This window comes from Equus caballus, chromosome 6 (genome assembly GCF_041296265.1).
Source record: "Equus caballus isolate H_3958 breed thoroughbred chromosome 6, TB-T2T, whole genome shotgun sequence".
Taxonomy (NCBI): Eukaryota; Metazoa; Chordata; class Mammalia; order Perissodactyla; family Equidae; genus Equus; species Equus caballus.
In genome coordinates, this window is record NC_091689.1 from 65,629,389 (window position 1) to 65,648,360 (window position 18,972).

General features: G+C 38.5%; 2 protein-coding genes across 14 annotated transcripts in view; both read left to right on the forward strand.

Moving 5' to 3' along the window:
* The window catches only part of STK38L (serine/threonine kinase 38 like), a 79,679-nt gene extending 67,550 nt beyond the window's left edge, over positions 1 to 12,129 (forward strand). For 6 of the 10 annotated variants that reach the window (XM_023643281.2, XM_070271097.1, XM_070271101.1 and 3 more), the window contains 9 exons: positions 326 to 449; positions 2,144 to 2,298; positions 2,669 to 2,771; positions 2,967 to 3,028; positions 4,960 to 5,077; positions 5,714 to 5,837; positions 6,818 to 6,913; positions 9,167 to 9,258; positions 9,365 to 12,129. In XM_023643281.2, coding sequence (XP_023499049.1) covers positions 326 to 449; positions 2,144 to 2,298; positions 2,669 to 2,771; positions 2,967 to 3,028; positions 4,960 to 5,077; positions 5,714 to 5,837; positions 6,818 to 6,913; positions 9,167 to 9,258; positions 9,365 to 9,492 — 1,002 coding nt within the window. In that variant the 3' untranslated portion in view covers positions 9,493 to 12,129. The remainder of the gene's footprint in view (positions 1 to 325; positions 450 to 2,143; positions 2,299 to 2,668; positions 2,772 to 2,966; positions 3,029 to 4,959; positions 5,078 to 5,713; positions 5,838 to 6,817; positions 6,914 to 9,166; positions 9,259 to 9,364) is intronic. The other 4 variants (XM_070271098.1, XM_070271100.1, XM_070271099.1 and 1 more) reach the window with 1 other exon arrangement.
* A 6,496-nt stretch (positions 12,130 to 18,625) lies between these two features.
* The window catches only part of ARNTL2 (aryl hydrocarbon receptor nuclear translocator like 2), a 72,080-nt gene continuing 71,733 nt past the window's right edge, over positions 18,626 to 18,972 (forward strand). The window contains exon 1 of one of the 4 annotated variants that reach the window (XM_023643286.2): positions 18,626 to 18,822. In XM_023643286.2, the coding sequence (XP_023499054.2) occupies positions 18,792 to 18,822 (31 nt within the window). In that variant the 5' untranslated portion in view covers positions 18,626 to 18,791. The remainder of the gene's footprint in view (positions 18,823 to 18,972) is intronic. The other 3 variants (XM_023643284.2, XM_070271103.1, XM_023643285.2) reach the window with 3 other exon arrangements.

The window sequence follows — 18,972 nt, forward strand, 5'->3', positions numbered from 1 at the left end:
GGGCCCTAAATTTATGACAAGCCAGGATCCTTGGCTAAGGTGGTTAGAAAGTTTTTAGTCTGATCATTTTTCTACCTCAAAGGCCTTGGCTTCCGCAATATACCTGTGGATCCCACCTTTTTAGGCCTAAAGATAGAAGCTAAAATAAACTGTTTCCTGAGGCTCTCCATATTTAATGAGAATATCAACATGCATACATGTTTCAAACCTTTTCTAAAACTCCAGCTTTCCTTCATCTCTTAAAGAACTGGATGGATAATTGTAAGAGGTAAGCTTGAAAAATGTGTAATGTGTTACAATTATTTTTTCAAAATACATCATTTAGGTGGCCCATATCCGAGCAGAAAGAGATATTTTGGTAGAAGCAGATGGTGCCTGGGTGGTGAAGATGTTTTACAGTTTTCAAGATAAGAGGAACCTTTATCTAATCATGGAATTTCTCCCTGGAGGTAAAAGCAAACATAATAGCGATAACAGACTGACACAGCACATCTTTATATGTCATTATAATTTTATTGTAATTTATGATTTTATTAATTTTTATAATTGTAACTTTATTGTAATTTTACTTTCATATTCCTAGCTCTGAGGTTTTACATAGTCAGTCTTGGTTTCCCTATAATTCCTCCCATAATAATGCTAATTTTGACCACAATTCAGACTGTTTTGAAGGAATGATAAAGTTGGCATTTTATTTTATAGTACTTATTTATTATATAGCATTTTATTTATTATATAGTATTTATAGTATTTATTTGAAATACTACCATTCTGGGTTTACTGAATATAATTAGATTGTTAGAAGTCTAGAGTTAAGAACGATAAGCCACTAAAGAAAAAGACAAACAACCCAGTGTGCAAATGATAATGTACAGAATAGAAACTCTGGCTGGTCTATAAAGTAGATAGGAAAGTATTCAACTTCACCCGTATTCAGGGAAATGCAAATTGAAACAAGAATGAGATACTGTTTCACACTCATCTGATTAGTAAAGACATTAAAAGTCTGACGAGGCTGTGGGGGAAACTGGCTTCTCATATATGTAAGTTAATCTCTAATTCCTCTGGAGAGCTATTCACAGATAGCAGTAAAGTTGGAACTGCATGGATCCCACAATCCGGCAGTTCCACAACCGTCTGTCTTCCCTAGAGATTCTCCTCAATGTGTGCGTGGAAGACCTGTAAAGGATACTCATTGCAGCATTGTCATAACAGTGAAAAACTGGATGCAGGATAAATGTCATCAGTAGAAGAATGGATAAATAAAATGTGGCATAATTATGCGATGAAATATTTTACGGTAGTTAAGCAGCAGGAGCTATATCTGTTTCAACAGTAAGATCTCAGAAACAGAGTCAAGGAATAAAGCAAGCTGTGGAAGTATATGTACAGTTGATGCCATTTATGTAATTCCTAAGAATACATACAGAAGACTATAGATAGATTAATATATGTATATGAGAACATATTTTAAAAATAAGCTAGGAGGGTACACATCAAACCAAATCCATTATAACGGTTACTCAGCAGAAAGGGAGAGGAGAATAGCATGAGAATGGAGGACAAAGAATACTTCTACATGCTATTTTTTTTTAAAAGGCTTGAAGCATCATGAAAAAATATTAACAGCTGTCAATTCTGAGCTGTAAGTTTACCAATTTTTATTCTTTGCCCCTTTTTAAAGAAAAAGTTCCTTGATAATAAAGGAATGTCTAGAGGTGACTCTTTTAGTGGGATGATGTCCTATTTTTGCTGGCCCGAAGACCTCTGAGTGTTTTTGAAACTTGAATGTGAAAGAATATATCCCGTTTCCAGGTTTGCTTCCTCTGATTTATTTTCGCAGTTGGACATATTTTCTTTAGCAACTTATTGTGGATGTTGAATAGTGGATATTACTTCCTTATCATCTCTGCTCTGATTTGATTTCACATACTTTCTACCTTAAAACCATTAAATGTCATGAAACTTTGCTTATGCAATGACACTTTTTTTATTTGGCCCTAGAGATAGTTGGAGGTATATACTGGGTGGATCATAAAATGCAAAAATCAGGCATACATTGTATAGATAAAAAGAAAGCTTTTACAAGGTATTCCCCTTTTGAGGCATTTCTAATACACAATACTTATTTTCCTTTATTTAGGTGACATGATGACATTGCTAATGAAGAAAGATACCTTGACAGAAGAGGAAACACAGTTCTACATCTCAGAGACTGTTCTGGCAATAGATGCAATCCATCAGTTGGGTTTCATCCATCGGGATATTAAACCAGACAATCTTTTATTGGATGCCAAGGCATGTGAATAAATTGGTGAATTATTAGGTTGCTGATTATTTATGGAGTAATAGAGCTGACTTTGTGATTGGAAATGGGCGACTGCAATTTATATTATTGCTAAACTGCATTATTTCATAGACTCATGCAATAGGAGAGGACTCTGGAGTGAAATGACATCAAGAGAATATGGCTGTCTGTTTATCTTCTTCCATTTTATACTTTTTAAAGTCATCATCATCAAATATTTATAATTTTACGTTGCACCTGTGTGAATTTTAAGCTAAGAATTTTTATAATAATTGCATTTAAAGGAAGAGTTTATGATAAGGCTTTTGTCTCAAAGTTAATATCATCTGTTGATTTTACTAGACCTTTTTTTTTTTTTAGGGTCATGTAAAATTATCTGATTTTGGTTTGTGCACGGGATTAAAGAAAGCTCACAGGACTGAATTCTACAGAAACCTTACACACAACCCACCAAGTGACTTCTGTAAGTCTGATTTGGTTTTTTTCCTCATTAAAGTAGTATAGTTGGTTTACTTCAGTGCTCTTGAGAACTGAAGGTTCTCTCCTTCTCCTCACTCTTTAAACCAATGTATTTTAAACTATATGCGTGAATTTTTTTTTTTTTTTTTTTGGTGAGAGTTTTCCCCTCATGATTACAATTCTGTCTTGTTGAAATTAGCGTTTCAGAACATGAATTCAAAGAGGAAAGCAGAAACGTGGAAGAAGAACAGGAGACAACTGGTGAGTTAGCCATGTTTCTAAGGAAGAATTTTGTGCCCTGGTGCTAAAAATCTCATCTGGTTTTTGCCCGATTATTTCGTATCTTCACAATGAGTAATGCCTACTTCGTAGCAATGATAGAGCTCATTCTGAGATCACACAGGTTTTAGTTTGTCTGTAACATTTCCTTGCCTATAAAGTGAAAAGCTGATTTTTACTTTATGGCTTATCTTTAGAGTATCTTATCAATAGATAAATAGATAAAATTAGAAAACAGACTTTACTGCAGATAAACTTAATTACTCCTTTGATGTGGAATAACACTGTCTGTTTTAACCCCACACCATATTTCTCCTCTGTTACTTAGCAAATATGAGAATTGCTTGCCCCTTTCCTCTTTCTCTTTATCCTGTGAACTAGGTCATGAACATTTTCAAGGTTAGGAATGTGCCTTTTGACTTTGTTTTCCTAATGTTTTGTACAATGACTGGCACATACAGACATTCTCTAAATATTTGTTAAATTCAACCAAATGATGAAGGGAAACTAATTCAGCATTCCCTTAGGAAGATAAATAGACAATAAGATAATAGTCTGATACCCTCTCAAACCAAATTAAAAGACCTTTGCATTATTGAGCTCATTCTCTCATTAACCCAGGTAATTACAAGCTTCCTATGCTTGTAAGACATTTCACTGTTTTTAAAAGTGTAAAAAGTGTTAAAAAATGTATTGAGCTATGCATCAATGACAAAACCTTCCTTCTACTTTGAAATATGTCACTTTTAGATCAGATTTCACAATTGAGAAAGGAACTGCAGTATTTCCTAGTTTTGAAGGGATAAATGAATACTGCTTAAAAATATGGTGGGAATTCTGTACCTCTCTATTTACAGAATATTCACAGGTGATTACTGAAGTGAATATTACACTGTTCTCATGGCTATCATCACAACTCGTATCAGTGTTTCCCAAGGGAGAAGTAGAGGGGACTCTATAGGTATTTTGGGCAGGAAATTCTTTACAGCCTGTATCCCCTGCCCACTAAATGCCGGTTATGTTCTCCCCTAGGTCACTGAAGTGACAAAATGTGCTGCCACACATTTTCAAATGGCCCCTAGAATACTACCCTTAGTTGAGAACTATTGCCTTAAAGAAATAGTTTTTGTAAGATTTTACAACAATTAAGAATGAAAAACTGCAGTGCTCCCCAATGGATAGTGAGTGCCCCAGAATGAAGTTTATAATGGAATTACCTGATGTTTATATAGCAGGTTGTAGTTTACAAAGCACGTTCCTTTTCTTGTTTCATCCCCATATCAAGTCTATTAGGGCAGGTATTATTACTCCAATTTTATGTAAGCAGAAGCTGAGGCTCAGAGAGGTTGAATAACTTGCCTTAAGAACACATCAGTAGTGGGGCTGGCCCCGTGGCCGAGTGGTTAAGTTTGCGCGCTCTGCTGCAGGCGGCCCAGTGTTTCGTTGGTTCGAATCCTGGGCGCAGACATGGCGCTGCTCATTGGGCCATGCTGAGGTGGTGTCCCACATGCCACAACTGGAAGGACCCACAACAGAGAATATACAGCTATGTACTGGGGGGCTTTGGGGAGAAAAAGGAAAAAATAAAATCTTTTAAAAAAAAAAAGAACACATCAGTAGTGAGTGAGGAAGCCAGGCCTATTGGGCTCAACCTTTTTAGTCTTTTGAAATGAATTTAGAGCTAAATATATAATCAACTTAGATGTGCTTCTTAGGGGGCAGAAATCATGTCTTAAGTAACATATTATCTGACTCAGTACCTATCACCAAGCCCTTATACATGAAAAACATGCCAAATAAGTATTAAATGAAAAGTTAACTTCTGTATATATTGCTTTTGCCAGTAGTGAGCCATACTCAGATCTTTCGAAAAAAATTTAAGAATGCTGGTTTGACAAGCTGTTCCTTTGCAGGCGTATTCCACAGTTGGGACACCAGATTACATTGCTCCGGAAGTATTCATGCAGACTGGTTACAACAAATTGTGTGACTGGTGGTCTTTGGGAGTGATTATGTATGAAATGCTAATAGGTATGATTTATCATTCATTTACTTACATACTATATAAATTTCCTTGAGTGTCACTGATTGAACATATTGCAGATATCATGGGCTAAAATATCTGGGGCCAGCCCTGGTGCCTAGTGGTTAAGTTCAGCAACTCCACTTCAGTAGCCAAGCTTCAGTTTCTGGGTGCAGACCTACACTGCTCTGTTAGTGGCTATGCTTTGCTGGTGGCCCGCATACTAACAAATAGAGGGAGATTGGCACGGATATTAGCTCAGGGTGAATCTTCCTCAGCAAAAATAAATAAAGGAAAATAAAATATCTGGACTCTTGTAAACTGATTTCTGACATTCCTCAGTGTTCAATACACAATGATAAATACCAGTGAGTTCTCCAGGGAACCTGTTTCAGGAATGGGGTATTTAACCGGAATTCAGATGTTGTCAAAGTTGTGTCTGCATGGCCTTTCAGAAGGGGGGGCAATGCTTGAAGTCCTTTATTGTTGACTTGATTAGCAATTTTATTATAAATTGATGAATGGTGGCATTTGTTATTGTTAAATAGAGCACTCAGGGCTATTTTGTTTCTTTGACACGTATAGTAGGTATGGCATCTATGATCATAACAGCTGATAAAACTTTTGTTTTCTCTGATATGTAGGATACCCACCTTTCTGTTCTGAAACACCGCAAGAAACATACAGAAAAGTGATGAACTGGAAAGAAACTCTGGTATTCCCTCCAGAGGTGCCTATATCTGAGAAAGCCAAGGACTTAATTCTTAGGTGAGTGGTTAAATCCCTGGAGGAGTTTGTGGTATCCCAAAACTTCGCAGATCCCCAAAAGACTCAATTGCCCATTCCACTTCCGTGGGAAGAGAAGGACTGCCACTGATCTATGCAATCAAAGAGATCAGTAAGGAAAAATGTTTTTAAAAAATGTAGACTCTTAAAAGGAAGTATGCAGAAAGAAAAAGTAAGAGTTAATAAGAGGGACGAGATCTTGTATTATTTCAAAGGGCACTTCTGTTAGAATGCAATGACCCTATCCCATTAAAGAAAAAAAGGAAGGTAAATTTTTAGTAGCAGTTCATATCACGAAAGTCTATATATGAAATCTTTTCTAAGCAAAAGATCCCCTTCTGTTTCTCCACTAAGAGGAAATGTTGTAGTGAATGGCTGGAAGGAATATAAATTGGGATAACCTATGAGAACAGACAGTTGGCAGCATATTATCAAAAATCTTTAAACTATATATGATCTTTGACCCAATAATTCTACTTCTAGGAATTTTGCTTACATAGATAATCAGATGTGTGTAAAAATTTAGGTACGATATGTTTATCATGATATTGTTTTTAGTAATGAAGAATTGAAAACCATCTAAACGTTCAATAATAATAGACTGGCTGGAAAAATTTTATTATTTATATATGCAAATTTTAGAAAATGAAGTTATAAAAAATATTTAACAACTTTGCAAAATTTTCTCAGGATATGAAGTGAAAAAAATGGTCCTAAAATAGTAACTACTGTATCAACACAATATTTAAAAAATTATAACAAAAGACTAGAAGGAAATGGCTTCAAATGGTTTACAGTAGTTATCTCTGAATAGTGCAATTACAGATGATTTCTGTTTTCTCCCACATTTCCCACAAGACACAGGATTAACTTCAGTAAACAGAAAAAAACAATATTTGAAATAATACAGAGTACTTTAGATACAGTTTGCTTATGATAATTTCCCTGTTTCCATTTTCTAGATTTTGTGTTGATTCTGAAAATAGAATTGGAAATAGTGGAGTAGAAGAAATAAAAGATCATCCCTTTTTTGAAGGTGTAGACTGGGGGCACATCAGGTACGTTCATAGGCTTTGAATGGAGAGGTCTGAGTGAAAACAAATTTTTTAACTAGACAGCGATTGATTTCTCTCTGATTCTACTAGATTAAAGACAAGAAGTAACACTGTTATAATGTTATTAAATGATTGTTCTGGATTATATAAGTTAGTAAAACTATAGTGGCTAGAGCTAAATGACTTATTTTAGCTAATATCCACTTTAAGGGAAAAACCACATACTGTGCGTCTGTTTAGATTCTTATATTCAGAGTTACATGATAAAGGTTGTTAGCACAACAAAGATGTACTTACATTTCACACCATAACCTCTCATTTTTGTCTTCTCTCTAATATACCATACTGTGTCTCCTTTATTAATTTATAACAAAATACAGTCACTTTTTTAAACATTGTGGGAAAAATTAAATAATGCAAGTAACTTTTAAGAATTTGCTTATAGTTGTTAATTGTAAGCTTTCACCTTTATTCAGTTTATGGCCAAACTACCTTCAGTAGTTGTGATCTGTTTTCCACACCGCAGCTGTTTAGAAACTTAAATCTGATCATGCCATTTTCTTCCTTCCCTTTCCACCTAGAATCAAATTAAGGATCCTTATCTGCTGTTTCAGGACTGTGGGGTGTGGCTCTTGCCTCATCTGTACAAGTTGCATCCTGTGTGATCTTTCCCACTCCTCCCACCTCAGGGCTTTGTCATGTGCTATTCATTCTGACTGAAATGCTCTTCTCCCTGCCCTGTACCTGTCCCTGCCCTTCCCTGCCAGCATCTCCTTTTCATCTTTCAAGATAGCTTATATGTCACTTCGTCCACGCAGAGCTTCACTGGAGCTCCTACTGTGTGCTAGGCACTCTACCCGTGGTAATAGTAGCTGATTTTTTGATCATTTATTATATGCCCAGCACTGTTCTAAGTACTTTATGTGCATTTCTTATCTTATTCTCATAATAAACCTTATAAAACAGGTACTATTATTATCCGTTTTACAAATGAGGAACCTAAGGCACAGAGAAGTAACTTGCCTATAGTGCCACAGCTAGTCAGTGATCTAGCTAGAGTTGCTAGCTAGCGTTGGACCCAGGCTGTTTAATTCTGGAGTTCTGACTCTTAACTGCTGCGCTGTATTATACTGTACATACATCATCTCCTTGAAGAGACCCATATGACTGCCCCCTTTTTCCAGTTGGAAGGATGCTTTGAGAACACCAATCCAATCTTGTTGACAGTGAGGAAATAAATAGTGACAGAGCAGAGACTTACCTGCCTAAGGTCATCCTGCTAATTAATGACAAGAGATTAGATCTCAGGGCACCTGGGTTTACGGTTCTTTCCACTAAACTAATATAAATTTATTAAGTTAGTAGATTAAGTATTAATTAACTTGGAATAATTCTGGGAAAAATATATACATGCTTTTTACATAGTTTTGTAAACTTATCACCTAATAGATGCAATAAGTATTTGTTGAAAAAATAAGAGCAACAAAAATTGATAGCTTCTTTTAACTATTTCTATACTTAAATATTTTTAGCATGATAAGAAGGCATTTTTGTGGGGCCGGCCCCGTGGCTGAGTGGTTAAGTTCACGTGCTCCGCTGTGGCGGCCCAGGGTTACGATCCTGGGTGCGGACATGGCACCACTCGTCAAGCCACGTTGAGGTGGCGTCCCACGTCCCACAACTGGAAGGACCTGCAACTAAGATATACAGCTATGTATGGGGGGCGTTTGGGGAGATAGAGCAGAAAAAAAAAAAATGTCCCTGATTCCCTTAAAATTTATATGACTGAGAAGTTTTTGGATTCAGATTTCATCAAAAATGTGTAGCCCTTTCACCGTTTGAGCCCCTTATTTTCCAAAATGACTTGTGATTTATGAATTCTCTACTAGAAGAATTCTATTCCAGAATTAATGAGGTAGGATCGAGTCCCCATAATATCCAGTGTACTTTATAATTATAAGATATTTTAAATAAAATCTCTTCTGTTCTACTTTCCTTTTCATTAACTCTTGTTTTTCCACTTTAAAAAACAGCATGAGAAGGTCTTGGTACAAAGAAATAAAAACTCCAAGTAAATGATGATATTTTAATAAAAAATTATATTCAACTCTGAAATCCACTTATTTTCAAATCCATATTAAATTTCTTTGACTCTTCTAATATAGAATAGCATGTGGAATTTGCAAGTAGAATTATTTTTTTGGAAAATTAAGAATTCAGGAAAATTTACCATGGTTACTCAATACCTTTTTTTAGGGAAAGGCCAGCTGCAATCCCTATAGAAATCAAAAGCATTGATGATACTTCAAATTTTGATGACTTTCCTGAATCTGATATTTTACAACCGGGTAAGACAATCTACAGCACAACTAACACTATTAAAAGTCTACAAAGATGATGACATTTTCAGTAATGAAATTCCTTTGCTCTTGGTGAATTGTTCTCTCTTTCTAGTGCCAAACACCACAGAACCGGACTACAAATCCAAAGACTGGGTTTTTCTCAATTATACCTATAAAAGGTTTGAAGGGTTGACTCAGCGTGGCTCCATCCCCACCTACATGAAAGCTGGGAAATTATGAATGAAGATCACATTCTCCCACAACCAAGAGAACTCAGGTAGCTGCATCACCAGGCTTGCTTGGCGTAGATAACAGTACACTGAAATACTCCTGAAGACGGTGGTGCTTAGGACTACAAGAGGAAATTCTACAGGACTAGGATTTCTAAGACTACTACAGGAATTGGTTGGCAGTGCCAGCTGGCTTTTTTTTTTTTAATATTTTATTATTTTTGTTAACTTTATTATACGAAGGTACTGGAATAAAAGAAACGTACATCCCTTTCTAACTGCACTGCCTACATGCGTATTGAGGTCCATTCTGCCTGTGTCTGCTGTGGCTTTGTACTGTAACACCTCTAATCAATTCAGGAGAAACACATATCATTTAAAGCAACATAGGCTCACCTGTAGGTAACACTGCAGTATTGCTTTTTTACTGCAAATCTTATGGGTCTAGATAATCAATAAAAGCCATCTTCCATAGTTGGTGTTAGAACACTTGCCCTATTGGTTTGGACATCTATAGAATATATATGAAGACAATTTCTGTAATGGTTTTAAGAAATTTTAAAAAGGAAATTATTTAAAAAATAGAATTTATCATCATGTTATTACACAAACTCCACAGTCGGGAGTGGCAAGTTTATAATGAGGAGGAAGTTCAACACCTTCACTCGAGCACTCCACTAATATATTTACTTTGCATTGAGAAATACTGATGACCTTTCTATACGTAGTCTGTATACTCATAGGGAGATGTACTGTATCGTATAAAATGTAAAGTTGCTTTTCTTGTGACAAGAGGACTTCTTTTTTAACAAGAGGACATGGCATTATTTTAATTTGATTATGGTGAGTTGAATTTAAGAAATGACCATGAAGGCTGCTTGTAGAACCTAGTGTATTTTTATTAAACTATTTTTTTAAATGTCAAACTTCTGATCATGTAAATGGACTTGTAGAGAACAAAGAGCTATTGACTTTGGTTTTCTAGAAAGTTGTTACATATCATGGCTGGTTAACTTGTTTCTTTTGATGACAGTTTTTCCTTTGATAGTACTTGTATTATTGTGCCATTATTTTCTTATACTCCAGACGTACCAAAGATCCTGAACAGCGTGGATGTTCACAACTGAGCGGAGTTTTACTTTCCCGTGGGAGTGCTGTATTCAGACGTGACAGATCTTTGATAGAGATCAGCTAATTCAAGGGCAATATTGTTCATGTTTAGCTACATCACTGTGGTTAATGTAAATGGACTTAAGGAAGTAAATGCAGGCCGGGGGGTGGGGGTGTCATTAGAGGATAGGGGAGACGATGACAGCATCAAATTCTTTGGGTATTTCCCTAAGAGTTAAATAATCTTTTCTAGCTCAACATTTTAATTCTAAAAGGACTCTCTGAGGCTTTGGTTTCCTAAGGACTAGTTGAGGAATAATACTTTATCAAAGAATGGCCTAATACTTGTCTTAACTGTTAATTGAGAAAATTTTTTTTAAGCTATAACAATTATAACCGTTACAAATGATCTGTGATCAGAATCTAAAATGATGATTTATTTGTAGGGATGTTCTTCATAATGGGGAAGAATTGCATAGGATCATTATGCAAATCTACAAAAATTTTTATAAATGTTGCTGCTAGGTAGCTCTACAATGTTTCGATTAGGCCATCCTGGGTTTTTTCCCCTCTGTTCACTCTCTTCCTTTTCTTCCTTCCTTCCTTCCTTTCATTCATTCATTCTTTCTTTCCAGTATTTGATATTTATTATGTGTTCATCTAATAGTTCGTCTCCATTTTTCTTGTATGTGGCTGTGTATCTAGGAGAGAGAACTAGTAAAATTCTGGGGTTATCTCAATTTGACTAACTCTAGTTTTTCTAATCATAACTGCCTCTCATTTAAAAAATCTTCACTTTTGGCTCACTTGTATGAGATTTTATCACTCCCCCCCCTTTTTTTTTTTAAAGGACTGTATTGCTAGTGTGATAGTGGATGGGTAAGACACGAGGAGATTGCAATGCTCTCTAGTTCTGATATGGTAACCATTTTAGTAAAAAAAACCATCAATTCAAGTTGACAGAGAGGGAGAGAGATAAAGGAGCTGAATTACCTCAGTTCACTTTTTAATTGAATAGTAATAGAACATTTTAGTTTCCATCTCCCTTATTCTTACTAACAGGAAGAACTTGGAAATGGGCAGTTCTGGAAAGTTTACCCTGTTTAGAGTCTCATTTTTCCCTGGGGTTAATAGAGTGATTCACAATCTTTGGGTTTCCTCCTCATCAAAAGCATTTCTTAAGTGCCTATCTAAAATCAATTAAAGACTGTGTCTGCCCTTTGGAAGCTAAGAATTTAATTCATGATGCAAATTAGCTAGGTAATTTGCGAAGTACCCTTGAGATTGAATTTTCTCTATTATACGTTTCCCATGTTTCCGGTGAACCATTTAATTTAAATGACAAAACCCTATCTAATCAACTGGGCATAATGACATTTTCTTTAAATTAGACTCTATTTTGAATTAAAGAGTTTTATTATAAACTGTGTGTTTTTGGTTTTTCTAAGTATATAGAAAGCTTGTATAATTCAGATTTATTCATTTCCTGATCTAATGTAGACTTTGACTTTTTTTATTAAAAAAACTTTGTATTAAAGCAAGTTATGTTATTTTTCTTTTATGCTTTTCTTATTAACATAGTTTGAAACCTTTAAATTTATTGAAGCATAGTGCTCTCTGAAAATAAGGAATTTCGTATAAATCAACCTTTTCTGAATGGAATATATAGCTGATTTAATAAGCTATTAGTTGAATGGAAAACAACAAGTGTGGAATATTCAAAGCTTTCTTTGGTTGCTTGAGATAGAGTTTCATTTATTTCTATAATAGCATACTTTTTCTGTTTTCTAAACACCTGTAAATCTTTGTGTAAATCTGTAAAATTTAAAATTTTTAAAGTACATTTATTTTTGGTGTTTTATTGTAGAAAACCTTTAGACAATCAATCAATCAGTATCTACTGGTAGGAGAAACAGCTATCCATCTTTTGATGATCTAAAATAAATGAATCGAGACTTTAATCAGTAGAGAGGTCCCAGGCTACTAATCACATTTTTCTTTGAATTGCTAAGATTCAGATGATTCAAAATAACTGTTTTGCTAAACCATGATTATTTCCTCTTGTCTTTATTTAAATTTTATTTTCTCTTTAGAAGTGCACTTATTTCTGAAAAATTTTAATGAAACACTTAGAACAAATATAAATACAAGACACTTGGGAGATATTTTAGATTTTTATGAAAAAAATGTGAGGGAATATTGCTGCTTTTAAAAAGGAATGAAATAAAATAGATCTTAGCTATTTTTTAAAAAAGCAATATAAATTATTCAGCAGTTGTCTAGAACAATAATCATAAGGCTGTTGTGTTCTGTGTTCAGTTACGGAGTTTCAAAAATATGTTTCGGTTGCGTGAGGCCTTTTTCATTGAAGGTAAGAAAAGAATAAAAACTATGTTTATAATATTTCTGTTGGTGAGGTTTTTGGGTTTTATTTTTGAGTTTTGAGAAGATGTTATCCAAAACTCAAGAAAGACTTTTGTCAATGTACTCAGCATTTACACTTAAAGTTCACATCAAGAACAAAATAAGTATTGGAAGTTTCAATTGTGTTACTTTTAAACAATCAAGATAGTTGTACAGGTTTATGTACAGTTATCTCACCGGCCAAAACTAATTAGCAAGCAGAATTGAAATTGAAAATGCCTCAAAAGTAAATTGAAAATGCCTCAAGATAGCATGGAAACTAGTGATCGAAGTACCCAGGTCCCCAGGTGCCACTACATCCTGTCCCCTGGAAGACACTGATAATCAACCATGATACTCTTTCCACTGGGCTCAGTGGGAGCCACTCAGAATCCTGCTCATTCCAGTTGTGCTCCCAACTGTTGCCTGACTTAACATCATTTAAATAATGCCATTATTAAGACTAAAAGTGAAAACATTGATTGTCAAAACTTGGACATTGGAGCAAATTTGGAGACTCTAAACTCATCTTTCAGAAGCATTTTGTGATAAAACGAACTTATATTTGTATACAAAATGCTTTCACTTACGTTATTCATTTCGGTTTTTACTATTACTCTGTGAAATAAACATAATTATCATAATTTTACAGATGATGAATATGAAACTGAGCATGACTTACCCAAACATGGGCAATAAATTGCTCTTGAGCCCAAGTCCAGTGCTCCTTCTATGCACAGAGCATGCTTCATTGACAAATTACCTCATATGCTTCTACACCCCAGAAATATACATGGGGAGCCAGTGACAGAGTTGTCACTTTGCATACTTTTGACTGAAAGTGTCGGAAGACATAACTAAAAATGGCTTCAAAGATAAGGAAAATGACTATCTCATGTAACACTAATGTGACACAAGGAGCTTCCAGGGTGATCAATTTTGCATCTCAAAAACAGCATCAAGGACACAGGTCTTTCCATTTTTCCACTGTGTCATCCTGAGAGTGTTGGCTTTGTCCTTGGTTTGTCTTTCTCAGAGAGGCTAGATGGCTACAGGGACTCAAGCAAATTCTGACACAACATGTAAGTTCTTAAAAAGAAACTAGTTCTGTGCCTTTTTTAAGAGCAAGGAAAATCTTTTCCAGAAGAATTCTAAGCAAAGTTGCTCCCACATTTTATTGGCTGTGATTATGTCATCCTTCCATTCCTACAACAGTACCTGGCCTGGTGATTGACTTAAAACTAATAAGGAGTCATTCTCTGGTATTAAGGTGAGGCACAACTAAAGTGCATGGCCACTTGATACCAGAACCAAAATAGAGTTCTTTTAACAAGCTACTCAAGATAATCAAAAGGGTGCCACACAGGTTTATAGCAATGGTTCTTACCGGAAGCCGCTGTACCAGTATTTTGTTGCTGGTTCGCTATTGCCTACATATGAACTGAAGGCTGGTCCTTTAACGTCTTTCCTAACCCATATAAATAAAGTAGGAGTACTGAATACCACTGTGCTAGATGATGGCTCAGTTACTGGGATGCCAGGTTTCTTGTCCTTCAGAGAAGCAGGAGTAGAGGTGCTCTCTGGACATCATACAAACAGAATGGATGTATGGGCCAGTGACCGGGGCTTGGGCTTTTTAGTGCTTTTGTCATTCCTCCCAGCTCATATTCATCTCTTGATTGGTGCCATCTCCCCCAAAGCTCTTATTTCAGTAAGAGGGACCCTCATCAACTTACTTCCCCCCCTAGATCCAGCTAGGGGTGGAGTGACCTAACTACTATTGGCTCAACTACTTTGTCTGACTTGAGAAGACCGGCTTTGACTAATACAAATCAAAACATTTCTCAGATGAGGTTGTGCTAACTACTACCCTAATACCTCTGAATTACTTAACTTCATATTAAAACATTCTATATCAGGGGCCGGCCCGGTGGCGCAGCGGTTAAGTTCGCATGTTACGCTTCTCGGCGGCCCGGGGTTCGCTGGTTCGGATCCCGGGTGCGGACATGGCACTGCTTGGCAGCCATGCTGTGGTAGGCGTCCCACGTATAAACTAGAGGAAGATGGGCACGGATGTTAGCTCAGAGCCAGGCTTCCTCAGCAAAAAGAGGAGGACTGGCAGTAGTTAGCTGAGGGCTAATCTTCCTCCAAAAAAAAAAAAAAACATTCTATATCAAACTCTTAAAGATAGGGTGACTTTTAAGTCTCTTCCAAAGGGAGACACCCATAACAGGAAAAGGAAACTTTTGCATTTCTTGTCCTCTTGGGTAAGATACCCATGAACTAGAACTTGAAGAATCCTCCTGTACAATCGTATACAATACGAGGAGGACTGAGGAGAGCCTGGGACACCACACTTGTTTCAAGTGTCTCCAAAACCTGCAAAAGGGAAAATGAGTTCTGCTTTTGACACTTATATACATACCCCCAAACACATAATCTCTAAGGGAAAAATAACTTTAAGCAGTAGCTCCACATTTAAAGAGCTGTCTGCACAACTAGTCCCTCACTCTTGTCCTAAGTTTTGTTCCTCCCTGTATTTTTCTCAGCATTTTAGTGTTTTTTTTCCTGTCCTTTGCTAGTAGAAATACACACATAACCCTGCAACAACCTAGGCTTAAGAAAAGTCTTTTTTGACATTTTTTTCCTAAAGTAGAGTATTCAGAGCAACCGTTTCAAAATAAACAGGGTGCTTATTTGAAATAAGGATTTAACGTGTCTCCTACAAAATCAGAATCTCTGGGATGGGTCTGAAATTCCATGCCTTCTCATGCACGTGCAACTTTGGAAACCACTGAGCTAAGGGGAAAAGGACGCTGGTTGGACTTTTCCAAAAAAGAAAGAATACTGAGAACACCTATGTGAAGGAACGGATGCACAGTGGCTGAAGTGCCAAAGGCAGCGCTCATAGCAGCGCCTGGCATGCTGCAGGCACTCTACAAATATTTGTAAACGAATGAATGAAATAACTGCATTTTGTGGGCGGCCCTACCTTCCATCTAAGGCCAATCTCAAAATGTTTTCATTTTTAATAACATAACTCCAAAAGCATTGAAAAGGAATGTAGCTTTTGATAAGTTGTTATTTTCCAGGGAAATGATGTAAGAGGGTTTGCATTACACAGTGAAGCTCCCTAAATACCATTTTAAAAGATTTTTCTCAAATTTCCACTCCCCATGGCAGCTGCCCCCACCTCCTTCCCTGTATCTCATGACTACACCTCCTGCAATTACCTTCTCTGATTCTCCCCTTCATGGGCGAGGCTCAAGCTAATCTTTCTCATACCAAAAGCCCACTATAGGTTCATCTCTCCCTATAAACACATTTGGCCTCTGTTTCTCCCCACTACGCTCATCCTGCTCAGTGAATTCAAGAACCTTCCCCAGTGTTCACCCTCCAGAGAATGCTGGGGATGGGGTGGAGGTGGGGGTGGGGAAGCAAGGGTATTTAAAAATATTAATAATATAGTTACTTTCCTCAGTCACTTAGGAGCTCATTAATGGGTGGTTGTTATTTACTTTATTTTTATGCATCATTGGAAATAGTATGTTCAAATAAACTACACTCTAAAGCTGGTGGGGTGTTTTGTCCCGGACCAACTAAAATATCTAAGTGGCTTTAAAGGAAGCTCCAAACTAAATTACATTGTTACCATCCCAGCAGGAGGTTGAGAAGGATAGGAAGCTATAGTGAGGCAGTGGTTCCTAATTCCAGGACTGTTCTTGCCTGAGTACTCCACAGTGAAGCAAAGTTAATGAACGGGCTAGGATTGGTAATCTCGGATTACCAATGATTCCTGAAGAGCAGAGCTGTCCGGGCTTTTGGCAGGAAAACCACATTGACCTGAAGGAACTACACCATGCATCCTGAAAGCTATGTTTCAAATCACTTTTCTCACATTGCCCAAGGAAAAAATAAGGAGAAAACCACTGGTTGGAAAGGAGAGATTCCTTTCCTATCCATTTGTCAAGATATTGTGTGGTGCTCTCTCTCTCTCTGTCTTATCCTATGAGGTATAATGTAACTACTCTTTAAAAAAAAAATCATGGCTTAGAAAGTAAAGCTCCATAGAGTAAAGAAAAAGCAAGTGGGATTTAAACTTGAACAAGGAGGGGAACACATTAAACTAGGAGAGCAATTTACCGGGCAGAATCCAGTGGGCACGCTCTCCTTGTGCATTACACTTTGTGCTATCGTTTTTAGGTTCTGGCTTCCTTCTCTTGTTTTCAGGCTTTTGGTGCAAGTGAGTCATCGTGTCTAAGAAATGAAGACTGCAATGATTCACAGGCAAACTTCTTGCACACCACGGTATGAACTCCTAAGGAGATCTGACTTTTACCATCTGGCTTCTACCATCTACTGAGTGATCCTGGCCAAAATACTCAGCATCTCTGAACCTCTGTTTATCTTGCTGATAAGACAAGAATGACAGTTGTTCAACCACCTCACAAAGGTTGTTGTGAGGTTCACGTGCGATGACAAGGGAACAATGCAAGCAAGACATTGTATACATAGTCTGTACTGTACATTTTAACCAGGGTCCTAGCAATTCTGCTTCACCATTAAGGTGGCATTTAACACATGCCCAGGTCTAAGAGTACTCCCCCCACCCTGGTAAACCAGCTCAAAGGTGTACTGTCTGGAAAGCCAGAGTTTGAACATGTCCAGGGAAACCTAGGCCAGATTTTTAGATTATCTGCCAGGCTCTGCGGAATTTTTCTTTCTGAGCTGCCAGCAGAAGTTGGTGTTGGTGGATTTCGGGGAGAGTTCCAAGTCAAAGCTAGGATGGATATGTTTCAAGGATGGTTTTGACTGGGGATGTCTTGATGTGTGTGTTATTGAGAGCAGCACAGTTCTTAGCACCTCCTTCCACCTCCAGCATCATGAAGTCCCAGTCCCCACTCAAGACTGGCTACTGCCCAGGAACACGCATCCAGCCCCCTTGCCCAGGTTCGGCCTTAAGTAGCCCTCAGGGTACATAAGCAGCTAGTTAAGACGCTATAACAAGAGTCTTGGTAGGAAAATCAATACATTAAGGCTGGTTGATGCAAAGCTTTAGAGTTTTCTCTGCTGTTCCTTTCCTCCACTACCTCTACTAGACAGGGACGAAGGAAGCGCTCTAGGGACCCGTGGACGGCGAGCGAGCCAGCGTACTCGGCATAGGATGGAGGGCTGTCAAGTGATCCCCAAAGGGTTTACCCAGCGGTTGCAGGATCCCAAACGGCTTCCTCGGTGACCCCTCTCTGTCATTACACCCTCGTCTCTGCAGCTAGGTCCTTCCCTAGGCGAAAAAGAGAAGGGACCAGAGAAGTCTCTCTTCCAGCTCCCCGCTTCCCGCCCCCGGTGCCCCCCGCTCCGCTCCCCCCACCACGCAGTGATCTCCATTCATCCTTCACCTTTTCCCCCCGAAGGACACAACTCCAACCTTCGGGACACTCAGACAACGAATGTTAGAGTGATCGAGGAAACCTGTTTTAATTAGGCCGCTTCTGCCCTTTGCCCCTCGCTGCAGGGGTCGGCGGGGCGGTGCCGCGGTGACCCCACCCGGCGCCCGGTCCCTCTCTCCCGCCGGAGCCCCGCGGCGCGCAGACCCGGCGGGCGGGCCGCAGTCCGCATGCTCAGTAACCCGGCAGGCCGGGCGGCGAGGCGGCGCTGGCTGCGCGCCCAGGGGCTGCGGTGGCCCCGGGCAGAGCCCCGCGGGTGCCCCGGGCCGCCGTCTGGGCCGGCGCAGGGCGGGCCCGGGGCTCTCCATGCTGCCCGCCCTGGGACTGCAGAGCTGGCCGGGTGGCTCCTGCGATGGCGGCGGCGGAGGAGGCTGCGGCGAGAGGTGAGGCTGCGGGCGGGCTGGCGGTTCCAGGTGGGGGCGCGGTGCCGGAGGCGCGGGGGCCGCCCCCGGCCGGACTGGGGGCCGAGCGGCCTGCGCGGCGACGCTAGGTGGGCGCACTTTGCAGGGGGCTCTCCTTGGGCCCGGCATCAC